Source organism: Nerophis ophidion, linkage group LG07 (assembly GCF_033978795.1).
Source record: "Nerophis ophidion isolate RoL-2023_Sa linkage group LG07, RoL_Noph_v1.0, whole genome shotgun sequence".
Classification (NCBI taxonomy): domain Eukaryota; kingdom Metazoa; phylum Chordata; class Actinopteri; order Syngnathiformes; family Syngnathidae; genus Nerophis; species Nerophis ophidion.
Genome location: NC_084617.1, coordinates 28,994,058 through 29,007,542, shown reverse-complemented (window position 1 = coordinate 29,007,542; position 13,485 = coordinate 28,994,058). Strand labels below are relative to the sequence as shown.

Below are 13,485 nucleotides of genomic sequence, written 5' to 3'. Positions count from 1 at the left end.
CTAGCTTTTTTTCAAGCTAGCCATGAGCACACTTGCTTGCCTCTCAAGTAGATGAGCAGATTGGTTTATCATTAGTACTGTTATGTTGTTAAATCCCTACAAAAGACCCAAAGACCTCGTAAAATACGACTACAGAATTGATGTTAAGCAAGGTCATCACCAGTTAATTTGGTGTTCGACAGTGTAAGATGTCTTCACTCACCTAGTATGTATGTTGGCGCTGCAACACCAGGGAGCGGAAGCCTGATAACTGGATAAGTCATCACGTGTGGGAATGTAAAGAACGGGACTGAGGAACTGAGAGGAAGACCACTTGTTGGGGGTGTGGAGAGACTTGTCGGGTCTCTATGACTCGGCATCAGTCCTGGATCAGGGCCTGGAAAAGTCCAAACAAGAATGCAGTCTTTTTCTTCTGTAACTCAGAGATCACACAAGTTAGTATAGTAAGTAATATAGTAATATATTAAGCAATATAGTAAGTAATGTAGTAACATAGTAAGTAATAAAGTAAGTAATATAAGTAATATAGTAAGTGATATAGTAATATAGTAAGTAATATATTAAGTAGTATGGTAAGTAAAGTAAGTAATCTACAAACCCTGTTTCCATATGAGTTGGGAAATTGTGTTAGATGTAGATATAAACGGAATACAATGATTTGCAAATCCTTTTCAACCAATATTCAGTTGAATATGCTACAAAGACAAGATATTTGATGTTCAAACTGATAAACTTTATTTTTTTTTTCAAATAATAATTAACTTAGAATTTCACATGGCTGCAACACGTGCAAAAGTAGTTGGGAAAGGGCGTGTTCACAACTGTGTTACATCACCTTGTCTTTTAACAACACTCAATAAATGTTCGGGAACTGACGAAACTAATTGTTGAAGCTCTGAAAGTGGAATTCTTTCCCATTCTTGTTTTATCAATCAATCAATCAATCAATGTTTACTTATATAGCCCTAAATCACTAGTGTCTCAAAGGGCTGCACAAACCACCACGACATCCTCGGTAGGCCCACATAAGGGCAAGGAAAACTCAAACCCAGTGGGACATCGGTGACAATAATGACCCAGTGGGACGTCGGTGACAATGATGACTATGAGAACCTTAGAGAGGAGGAAAGCAATGGATGTCGAGCGGGTCTAACATGATACTGTGAAAGTTCAATCCACAATGGATCCAACACAGTCGCGAGAGTCCAGTCGTATGTAGAGCTTCAGTCGTTCAACAGTCCGGGGTCTCCGCTGTCGTATTTTACACTTTATAATGGGTCACACATTTTCGATGGGAGACAGGTCTGGACCGCAGGCGGGCCAGGAAAGTACCCGCACTCTTTTACTATGAAGCCACGCTGTTGTAACACGTGGCTTGGCATTCTCTTGCTGAAATAAGCAGGGGCATCCATGATAACGTTGCTTGGATGACAAAATATGTTGCTCCAAAACCTGTATGGACTTTTCAGCATTGATGGTGCCTTCACAGATGTGTAAGTGACCCATGCCTTGGGCACTAATGCACCTCCTATACCATCACAGATGCTGGCTTTTGAACTTCGCGCCTATTTCCTCTTTATATTTGTAAACAAAGGACTCCACGTCCTTTGTTTCCAAATATAATTTGAAATGTGTACTCGTCAGACCACAGAACACCTTTCCACTTTGCATCAGTCCATCTTAGGCGAGCTCGGGCCCAGCCAAGCCGGCGGCGTTTGAGGTTGTTGTTGATAAATGGGTTTGGCTTTGCATAGTAGTTTTAACTTGCACACACAGATGTAGCGACCAACTGTAGTTACTGAAAGTGGTTTTATGAAGTATTCCTGAGCCCATGTGGTGATATCTTTTACACACTGATGTCGGTTTTTGATGCAGTACCGCCTGAGGGATCAAAGGTCCGTAATATTATCGCTTACGTGCCGTGATTTCTCCAGATTTTCTGAACCTTTTGATGATTTTACGGACCGTAGATGATAAAATCCCTAAATTCGTTGCAATAGCTCGTTGAGAAATGTTTTCTAAAACTGTTCGCCAATTTGCTTACAAAGTGGTGACCCTCGTCCCATCCTTGTTTGTGAATTACTTAGCATTTCATGGAAGCTGTTTTATACCCAATCATGGCACCCACCTGTTCCCAATTAGCCTGCACACCTGTGGGATGTTCCATATAAGCGTTTGATGAGCATTCCTCAACTTTATCAGTATTTATTGCCACCTTTCCCAACTTCTGTGTCACGTGTTGCTGGCATCAAATTCTAAAGTTAATGATTATTTGCACACAAAAAAAGTATAAGGGGAGCGTGCCGAACGCACGGGAAGCTAAGGCAATACTTACCACGACAAGAACCGGATACATGTACGTGATAGTTGCTTACCGCAAACAAAGGACCAAGGCAGAACGACGGGAGAAGGCAGGCTTGAATACGGAAGTGATAAACAAAAACAGGTGTGCGTACAAGGCAAGTGAAAATCAAGTAACCATGGAGATAAAACAAACAAGGAAGTGTAACCAGGTACCGAAAGAGTCCAAAACAAACAGAAAACACAAAAGGACTCAAAAACCAAAAATCCAAATGTGATCCAGGCAGCGGATCACAACATGTATAGTAAGTAACATAGTCAATAATGTAGTAAGTAATTTAAATAATATAGTAAGTAATATAAGTAATATAGTAGGTAATATAGTCAGTGATTTTCACACCGCGGTGAGGGACGTTTTGTCCTATTTTTGAACAAGCCTGACAGTGATTCAGTAAGTAATATAACGATATAGCAAGTAATATAGTAAGTAATATAGCAATATAGTAGGTATTATAGTAATATATAGAAAGTAATATAGCAAGTACTACAGTATGTAATATAGGAAGATAGTATTATAGCAATACAGTAAGTAATACAACAACATATATATACATGTATATATATACATATATATGTATATATATATATATGTATATATATACATATATATGTATATATATGTATATATATGTATATACATATATATGTATATATATATATATATGTATATATATATATATATATATATATATATATATATATATATATATATATATATATATATATATATATATATATATATATATATGTATAGTAACAGAGGGATATTGCAGAAAGTGCGTAGACTTTAACACCTCAACAAAAATCACAATCAGATAGTGACATGTGTGACAGTGTCTGTATCTCATCATTGTGGAATAGTAATGTACTTCCAGGAAGTCAAATGTAGGACAATCACATTTCTATTTTGTTGCAATTTTCCTGGATGTCAGTATTTTTTAGGGATGCACCGATTCGATATCAGCAATAAACAAATATCGGATGATATCAGAATACATCTAAATTGTCCAAAATGAGGTCTGATACAAGCAGTCCTGCAGCATGTCTACTTGTGTGTGATATCATGTGCGATACATGCAGCCATGCAGCGTGTCTACTTGTGTGTGATATCATGTGTGTGCATGTACAGTATATACACAAATATATGCTGCACTTATTCCGTACACAAATGGCTAGCGGGGGTCATGGTTAGCAAAGATGCTGCTGCAAAGAAGGAACTTTAAAATGTAGTAACTGCTGGAACTATGAATGTTACATTCAAGGCCATACAGAATGTTGTAAAATGTATGTATTTTTGTCTTTCATATTTACCTTCATTTTCTGCTCTGGATTTCTTGATTGCTGCTTTCCTTTGTGAAGCTGGAGAGGAAATAATGATAAATATTGAAATACAGTATTTGTCTTTGAAATAATCACTTTTACCTCCTGGTCTTTTACAGCATCCATTCTCTCTAATTGGTTTGAGTAGCCCCGCTTCCTGGTTACTCCCTCTCTGCGTTGGCACATGAGTGTCACCTGTACACCACAAAGATTGGAGATTACAAGTGGATGGAATGTAAGTTGGTGTATTATGACTCGTACCTGATTTTTGACAAAATGAATAGGGTTGGGCATGGGTAAGAACCCGGTCTTACACTCTGATTCCGATCATGTCATTAAATAACTACCATGCAAAAAATATACTGCAGTAAATCAGGGCTATTCAACTATGTCATAAAGAGGGCCACAGTTTCAAGAGTCCAAGGTTTCAGGGGCCACATCAAAAATAGAATGTTTCTTCAGAAAGTGCCTTTGCAGGTTATATTCCTTCGAGACTATGTTTACTTATTTACAAAGTAAATATCAGCTTTTGCACTGCACTTTCAATAAATTCATTATTCTGCCCTCGCTACTTGCTTTTAGCGTGTACAGCTAGACAGATTATTAACAGCATGAAGAAACAGAAGCTCCAGAAGTTTTGTTGATGTGTTATCTTTTGAATGATTGTGTTTTTATACGTCTTCCTTTGTTTAGGTTTGTAAGACTGAAAATATAAACACTAAAAAATTATAACGTCCATTGTGTGTGGTACATAAATAAAATAGATGGTTTAGTGCTAATACACACAGCAAACATTGCACACATGTGGTTGACCACAATTAAACCAAAAATGTAGCTTTATCGCCCTCTGCTGGTCAACTTTAGTGCTATGTGTTTACTTATTTAAAAATTACACACATCAGCTTTCACACCGCACTGTCAATAAATTCATTATTCAGCCCTCGCTACTCCTTTTCAGCGTGTGCAGCTTGACAATCAGTTGACACCATGAAGGAACAGTAACTACATTTTGTTGATGGTTGACGTTCCTTCTTTTGAATTACAGTTTTTTTCCTCTATAAGTCTTCCTTAATTTAGGTTTGTAAGACTGATGGTACATAAATAAAATAAAATGTTTAGTGTTAATACACAAAGCAAACATTGCACACATGTGGTTTACCAGAAATAAACCTAAAATGTAGCTTTATCGCCCTCTGCTGGTCAACTTTAGCGCTACATCTTTACTTATTTACAAAGTCACTGCATCAGCTTTCACACTGCACTGTCAATTAATTAATCTGCCATTGCTACTCCTTTTCAGCGTGTGCAACTAGACAGATAGTTAACAACATGTAGGAACAGAAACTATGTTTTGTTGACAGTTGATTTTCCTTCTTTTGAATTACTGTTTTATTCCTTTATAAGTCTTACTTAATTTAGGATTGTAAATCTGAAAATATAAATGTTATATAAAGTATAACATTCATTGTGTATGGTACGTAAATAAAATAGGTTTGGTGTTAATACACACAGCAAACATTGCACACATGTACAAACCCTGTTTCCATATGAGTTGGGAAATTGTGTAAGGTGTAAATATAAATGGAATACAATGATTTGCAAATTCTTTTCAACCCATATTCAATTGAATGCACTACAAAGACAAGATATTTGATGTTCAAACTCATAAACTTTTTTTTTTGCAAATAATAATTAACTTAGAAATTTATGGCTGCAACACGTGACAAAGTTGTTGGGAAAGGGCATGTTCACCACTGTGTTTCATCAATTTTTCTTTTTAAAAACACTCAATAAACGTTTGGGAACTGAGGAAACTATTTGTTGAAGCTTTCAAAGTGGAATTATTTCCCATTCTTGTTTTATGTAGAGCTTCAGTCGTTCAACAGTCCGGGGTCTCCGCTGTCGTATTTTACACTTCATAATGCGCCACACACTTTCGATGGGAGACAAGTCTGGACTGTAAGTGGGCCAGGAAAGTACCCGCACTCTTTTTTTATGAAGCCACGCTATGGTAACACGTGCTGAATGTGGCTTGGCATTGTCTTGCTGAAATAAGCAGGGGCGTCCATGAAAAAGACGGAGCTTTGATGGCACCATATGTTGTTACAAAACCTGTATGTACCTTTCAGAATTAACGGTGCCTTCACAGATGTGTAAGTTATCAATCAATCAATCAATGTTTATTTATATAGCCCCAAATCACAAATGTCTCAAAGGACTGCACAAATCATTACGACTACAACATCCTCGGAAGAACCCACAAAAGGGCAAGGAAAACTCACACCCAGTGGGCAGGGAGAATTCACATCCAGTGGGACGCCAGTGACAATGCTGACTATGAGAAACCTTGGAGAGGACCTCAGATGTGGGCAACCCCCCCCTCTAGGGGACCGAAAGCAATGGATGTCGAGCGGGTCTAACATGATACTGTGAAAGTTCAATCCATAGTGGCTCCAACACAGCCGCGAGAGTTCAGTTCAAGCGGATCCAAGACAGCAGCGAGAGTCCCGTCCACAGGAAACCATCTCAAGCGGATCAGCAGCGTAGAGATGTCCCCAACCGATACAGGCGAGCGGTCCATCCTGGGTTCCGACGAGCGGTCCATCCTGGGTCTCGACTCCGGACAGCCAGTACTTCATCCATGGTCATCGGACCGGACCCCCTCCACAAGGGAGGGGGGGACATAGGAGAAAGAAAAGAAGCGGCAGATCAACTGGTCTAAAAAGGAGGTCTATTTAAAGGCTAGAGTATACAGATGAGTTTTAAGGTGAGACTTAAATGCTTCTACTGAGGTAGCATCTCGAACTGTTACCGGGAGGGCATTCCAGAGTACTGGAGCCCGAACGGAAAACGCTCTATAGCCCGCAGACTTTTTTTGGGCTCTAGGAATCACTAATAAGCCGGAGTCTTTTGAACGCAGATTTCTTGCCGGGACATATGGTACAATACAATCGGCAAGATAGGCTGGAGCTAGACCGTGTAGTATTTTATACGTAAGTAGTAAAACCTTAAAGTCACATCTTAAGTGCACAGGAAGCCAGTGCAGGTGAGCCAGTATAGGCGTAATATGATCAAACTTTCTTGTTCTTGTCAAAAGTCTAGCAGCCGCATTTTGTACCAACTGTAATCTTTTAATGCTAGACATGGGGAGACCCGAAAATAATACGTTACAGTAATCGAGACGAGACGCAACAAACGTATGGATAATGATCTCGGCGTCTTTAGTGGACAAAATGGAGCGAATTTTAGCGATATTACGGAGATGAAAGAAGGCCGTTTTAGTAACGCTTTTAATGTGTTACCAGTGCCTTGGGCACTAATGCATCCCCATACTATCACAGATGCTGGCTTTTGAACTTTGCGTCGATAACAGTCTGGATGGTTCGCTTCCCCTTTAGAAATATTCGACACAATGTCGAATATTTCTAAAAACAATTTTAAATGTGGACTTGTCAGACCACAGAACACTTTTCCATTTTGCATTAGTCCATCTTAGATGATCTCAGGCCCAGAGAAGCAGGCGGCGTTTCTGGATGTTGTTGATAAATGGCTTTCGCTTTGCATAGTAGAGCTTTAACTTGCACTTACAGATGTAGCGACAAACTGTATTTAGTGACAGTGGTTTTCTGAAGTGTTCCTGAGCCCATGTGGTGATATCCTTTAGAGATTGATGTCGGTTTTTGATACAGTGAGGGATCGAAGGTCATGGTCATTCAATGTTAGTTTCAGGCCATGCCCCTTACGTGGAGTGATTTCTCCAGATTCTCTGAACCTTTTTATATTATGGACCATAGATGTTGAAATCCTTAAATTTCTTGCAATTGCACTTAGAAAAACATTGTTCTTAAACTGTTTGACTATTTGCTCACGCAGTTGTGGACAAAGGGGTGTACCTCGCCCCATCCTTTCTTGTGAAAGACTGAGCATTTTTTGGGAAGCTGTTTTTATACCCAATCATGGCACCCACCTGTTCCCAATTATACCTGCACACCAAATAAGTGTTTGATGAGCATTCCTCAACTTTATCAGTATTTTTTGCCGCCTTTCCCAACTTCTTTGTCACGTGTTGCTTGCATCAAATTTTAAAGTTAATGATTATTTGCATTAAAAAAAATGTTTATCAGTTTGAATATCAAATATTTTGTCTTGTAGCATATTCAACTGAATATGGGTTGAAAATGATTTGCAAATCATTGTATTCCGTTTATATTTACATCTAACACAATTTCCCAACTCATATGGAAACACGGTTTGTAGATTAACACAAACCTAAAAAGTAGCTTTATCGCCCTTTGCTGGTGAACTTTAGCTTGCTACATGTTTACTGATTTACAAAGTCAACACATCAGCTTTCACATTGTGAAATCATCAATCATGTTTTTTTTTTAAACATTCGTTGCCATGTCTCTCATCATGATTGAGAACAATAGGCAAAATTCCCCAAAAAGTGCAGTTCCCCTTTATGCACAAAAATTATAACTAGAATGGTGGAGCTGTATTTTCATTTGTACTTAAATGCAATTGACAGTGTATAAACAAAACTAATATCCTATTATATGATAACATTAATATTATAATATTATTATTATTATTATCCATTATTTTTTATTTAAATATTAACACTGCATAATCAATCAATTTTTTAGCAGTTTTGTAGTATTGATGTTTGTAATCAGCCTGACCTAAGGCTTGATAATAATCTTTGTGATTGACACCTGCTTTCATGTCATCTGACAAGGTTGTAAACTGTCAGTAGGTTAGATATACAGTAATTATTTAATGTGATTAAAATCAAGAATCATTTTGAATTTCAGTGTTATTATCTGAATGAGCCCCTGCGCTTTTATGTAGTGGAAAAGTATGGCCCCAAGGTCAAAAAGGTTAAGAACCCCTGACATAAACAACAGAATATGTATGGTGTGTTCTTTTGTGTGGTTTTCCCAAAAAAAATTCAAACTTTTATGAAAGTGTACTCCTTATATTCAAATAATTTGTATTTATGTCCTGCTTGAAAAAAGAGAAATGTAATGTACATTTTCGACCCTGCCTCTCTAAGAAGAATCGTAATGGAAACAAGGAAACAGAGTCATCCAATTTCAATGGATGACCTACCCCAATCATGAAGAACTCGGAAAGGAAAACACCTCTTAAATATTAGGGGTGTCAAAAAAATAAATTTTCGAATGAATCGTGATTCTTATTTGTAACGATTTTTAAGTGATTAAAATTTTTTTTAAATCCCCCCTCTCACTCCCTAAAATGTGTCCTGTCTAGCCACTTTATTAAATGTTTGGGTAAAATGAACCAGTTTTTTCAAAGTAATACAAACATTTATCAGAGCTGTTTATCTACTTTATGAAAGAATGTAGTTAATCAATGAACTGGCTCTTAATGTTATTAAAAGTAATTAATTATGAACCAAGAATCAAATCTAAATCAAATTGTTACACTTAAGAATGAAATCGAATCATGTGGTGTCCAAAGAGTCACATTCCTAATATACCGTATATATATATATATATATATATATATATATATATATATATATATATATATATATATATATATATATATATATATATATATATATATATATATATATGTATATATATATATATATATGTATATATATATATATATATATATATATGTATATATATATATATATATATATATATATATATATATATATATATATATTAGGGCTGCGAATCTTTGGGTGTTCCCCGATTCGATTCAATATCGATTCTTGGGGTCACGATTCGATAATATATAGATTTTTTTCGATTCAACGCGATTTTCTATTCAAAATCGATATTTTTCCGATTCAAAACGATTTTGTATTCATTCTATACATAGGATTTCAGCAGGATCTACCCAAGTCTGCTGAGATGCAAGCAGAGTAGTAGATTTTTGAAAAAAGCTTTTATAATTGTAAAGGACAATGTTTTATCAACTGATTGCAATAATGTAAATTTGTTTTGACTACAAAACGAACCAAAAATATGACTTATAGTGATTCCTAAAGCCCAAAAAAAGTCTGCGGGCTGTAGAGCGTTTTCCGTTCGGGCTCCAGTACTCTGGAATGCCCTCCCGGTAACAGTTTGAGATGCTACCTCAGTAGAAGCATTTAAGTCTCACCTTAAAACTCATTTGTATACTCTAGCCTTTAAATAGACCTCCTTTTTAGACCAGTTGATCTGCCGCTTCTTTTCTTTTTTTCTCCTATGTCCCCCGATTACCATGGATGAAGTACTGGCTGTCCAGAGTCGAGACCCAGGATGGACCGCTCGTCGGGACCCAGGATGGACCGCTCGCCTGTGTATCGGTTGGGGACATCTCTATGCTGCTGATCCGCCTCCGCTTGGGATGGTTTCCTGTGGTCGGGACTCTCGCTGCTGTCTTGGATCCGCTTTGAACTGAACTCTCGCGGCCGTGTTGGAGCCACTATGGATTGAACTTTCACAGTATCATGTTAGACCCGCTCGACATCCATTGCTTTCGGTTCCCTGGAGGTCCTCTCCAAGGTTTCTCATAGTCAGCACTGTCACTGGCGTCCCACTGGATGTGAATTCTCCCTGCCAACTGGGTGTGACTTTTCCTTGCCCTTTTGTGGGTTCTTCCGAGGATGTCGTAGTCGTAGTGGTTTGTACAGTCCTTTGAGACATTTGTGATTTAGGGCTATATAAATAAACATTGATTGATTGATCTTTGTGAAAACATTGGACACAGTGTTTTGTCAAGCTCATGAGATGCGATGCAAGTGTAAGCCACTGTGTCACTATTGTTCTTTTTTTTTTTTTTTTATAAATGTCTAATGATAATGTCAATGAGGGATTTTTAATCACTGCTATGCTGAAATTATAACAAATATTGATACTGTTGTTGATAAAATAAATTTTTGTGTCCCTACTTTTGGTTTGTTCTGTGTCGTGTTTGTGTCTCCTCTCAATTGCTCTGTTTATTGCAGTTCTGAGTGTTGCTGGGTCAGGTTTGGTTTTGGAAATGAATTGCATTGTTATGGTATTGCTGTGTAGTGGTTTGTTGGATTGACAAAAAAAAAAGAAGATAAAAATAAATAAAATAAAAAATAAATTTTTTTATAAATGAGAATCGATTCTGAATCGCACAACGTATTCGAATAGATTTTTTTCCCACACCCCTTATATATATATATATATGTATAAAGTGGAGCAAAAAAGTATTTAGTCAGCCCCCGATTGTGCAAGTTCTCCCACTTAAAATGATGAGAGAGGTCTGTAATTTTCATCATAGGTACACTTCAACTCTGAGAGACAGAATGTGAAAAAAAAAAAATCCAGGAATTTACATAGTAGGATTTTTAAAGAATGTATTTGTAAATTATGGTGGAAAATAAGTATTTGGTCACCCATTCAAAGCTCTCACTGATGGAAGGAGGTTTTGCCTCAAAATCTCACGATACATGGCCCCATTCATTCTTTCCTTAACACGGATCAATTGTCCTGTCCCCTTAGCAGAAAAACAGCCCCAAAGATTATGTTTCCACCCCCATGCTTCACAGTAGGTATGGTGTTCTTGGGATGCAACTCAGTATTCTTTTTCCTCCAAACACAACGAGTTGAGTTTATACCAAAAAGTTCTATTTTGGTTTCATCTGACCACATGACATTCTCCAATGTGTTCTCTGGCAAACTTCAGACGGGCCTGGACATGCATTAGCTTAAGCAGGGGGACACATCTGGCACTGCAGAATTTGATTCCCTGTCAGCGTAGTGTGTTACTGGTGGTAACATTTGTTACTTTGGTCCCAGCTCTCTGCAGGTCATTCACCAGGTCTCCCTGTGTAGTTCTGGGATTTTTGCTCACCGTTCTTATGATCATTTTGACCCCACGGGATGAGATCTTGCGTGGAGCCCCAGATCGAGGGAGATTATCAGTGGTCTTGTATGTCTTCCATTTTCTGATAATTGCTCCCACAGTTGATTTTTTTCACACCAAACTGCTTGCCTATTGCAGATTCACTCTTCCCAGTCTGGTGCAGGTCTACAATTCTTTTCCTGGTGTCCTTCGACCGCTCTTTGGTCTTGGTCATAGTGGAGTTTGGAGTCTGACTGTTTGAGGATGTGGACAGGTGTCTTTTATCAATCAATCAATCAATCAGTGTTTACTTATATAGCCCTAAATCACTAGTGTCTCATTTATACAGATAACGAGTTCAAACAAGTGCCATTACTACGGGTAACGAGTGGAGGACAGAAGAGCTTCTTAAAGAAAAAGGTACAGGTCTGTGAGAGCCAGAGATCTTCCTTGTTTGAAGTGACCAAATACTTATTTTCCACCTTAACTTACAAATAAATTCTTCAAAATTCCTACAATGTGAATTCCTGGATTTTTTTTTCACATTGAAGTGTACCTATGATGGAAATTACAGACCTCTGTCATCATTTTAAGTGGAGAAACTTGCACAATCGGTGGCTGACTAAATACTTTTTTGCCCCACTGTGTGTATATACATATATATATATATATATATATATATATGTACACACACACACACACACACACACACACACACACACACACACACACACACACACACACACACACACACACACACACACACACACACACACACACACACACTAATAATACAATAATAATAAATAATAGTAAAATATCAAATCATAATATATTAAATATATAATAAAATACAAATATATTAATAATAATATCAATATTTATGTATAATAATAGTACATATAACAAATAAAAAAATATAGAATGAAATAATAAATATATTTATAAATATAAATGTATATAAATGAATAATATATACAATGAAACACATATAAAACTAATATATTCATAATATTATTGATGAATGACTTATGATGTAGATAATACAGAACAGTTTATTGCTTCATTGTTCATCACAAGATCAAAACATTTCAATTTCACCTCGCTTAGAAAAATGGTTTCAGATTTTTCCCAAAATAAATTTCTGGTATTCAAAGCCTTACGGAGATTCTTACTGGGGTTGTTGAGCTCTTCGTCCAAAGTCAACAGGTGGTCGTCACCGAAGAGGCTGCCTCTGTCTACAAGACAGGACTTAATCATTACAATCATCTGCATGCGTGTCGTTTTATCTACAACTTACCAACTGTTGTCACCAGGTAGCTGTCGTTCATGAACTCCGACAAATCGTCTGAAACAGCAAAAATCAGACAGCATTTGTTAAAAAGAGGTCATGTTCTGCAAAAATCCCTTTCCTTCCCTGTTTTTAGTGTATTTGAGAAGCAAAAGTATAGAAAATGTGAGTCTTTGAGATGTTTGTTCAGTCATTTGGTAATGTTCCAAACTTCTTTGGAGATGAGTTCTGATCTTTACTAACCAGTGATGTCAGCATATATATCCACACATGGTAGAAGGTTTGCCTGAAGACCTCTGCTAATTTCGGCGGTCCTTGAACTCATCGTAGTTTGTTTACATTAACAACTTTCTCAGACCCTGCCGCAGATAGACGTGTTTTATGCCACTCCTTTGTCTCATTTTGTTCACCAAACGTTTAATGCTGTGCGTGAATACACAAAGGTGAGCGTTGTTGATGTTATTGACTTGTTGGAGTCATATTTGGTCAGTGCATGACTGCAAACTCACCGATGCTAACATGCTATTTAGGCTAGCTGTATGTACATATTGCATCATCATGCCTCGTTTGTAGGTATATTTGAGCTCATTTAGTTTCCTTTTCTCATGCCCTCTGTGTATTTCATTTACATTTGCATGTCTCATGACACATTAACTGTATGTAATATTGGCTGT

General features: G+C 37.2%; 1 protein-coding gene across 7 annotated transcripts in view; it reads right to left on the bottom strand.

The window, feature by feature from the left end:
* The window catches only part of ciita (class II, major histocompatibility complex, transactivator), a 51,734-nt gene that overhangs the window by 17,601 nt on the left and 20,648 nt on the right, over positions 1–13,485 (bottom strand). For all 7 annotated transcript variants that reach the window (XR_009807470.1, XR_009807469.1, XM_061905867.1 and 4 more), the window contains 5 exons: positions 12,821–12,868; positions 12,696–12,758; positions 3,784–3,876; positions 3,673–3,720; positions 203–376 (listed from right to left, as the gene is read on the bottom strand). Coding sequence is in view for 5 of the 7 variants with exons in the window: in XM_061905867.1 (XP_061761851.1) it covers positions 203–376; positions 3,673–3,720; positions 3,784–3,876; positions 12,696–12,758; positions 12,821–12,868 (426 nt within the window). In the remaining 2 variants the exon portion in view is untranslated. The remainder of the gene's footprint in view (positions 1–202; positions 377–3,672; positions 3,721–3,783; positions 3,877–12,695; positions 12,759–12,820; positions 12,869–13,485) is intronic.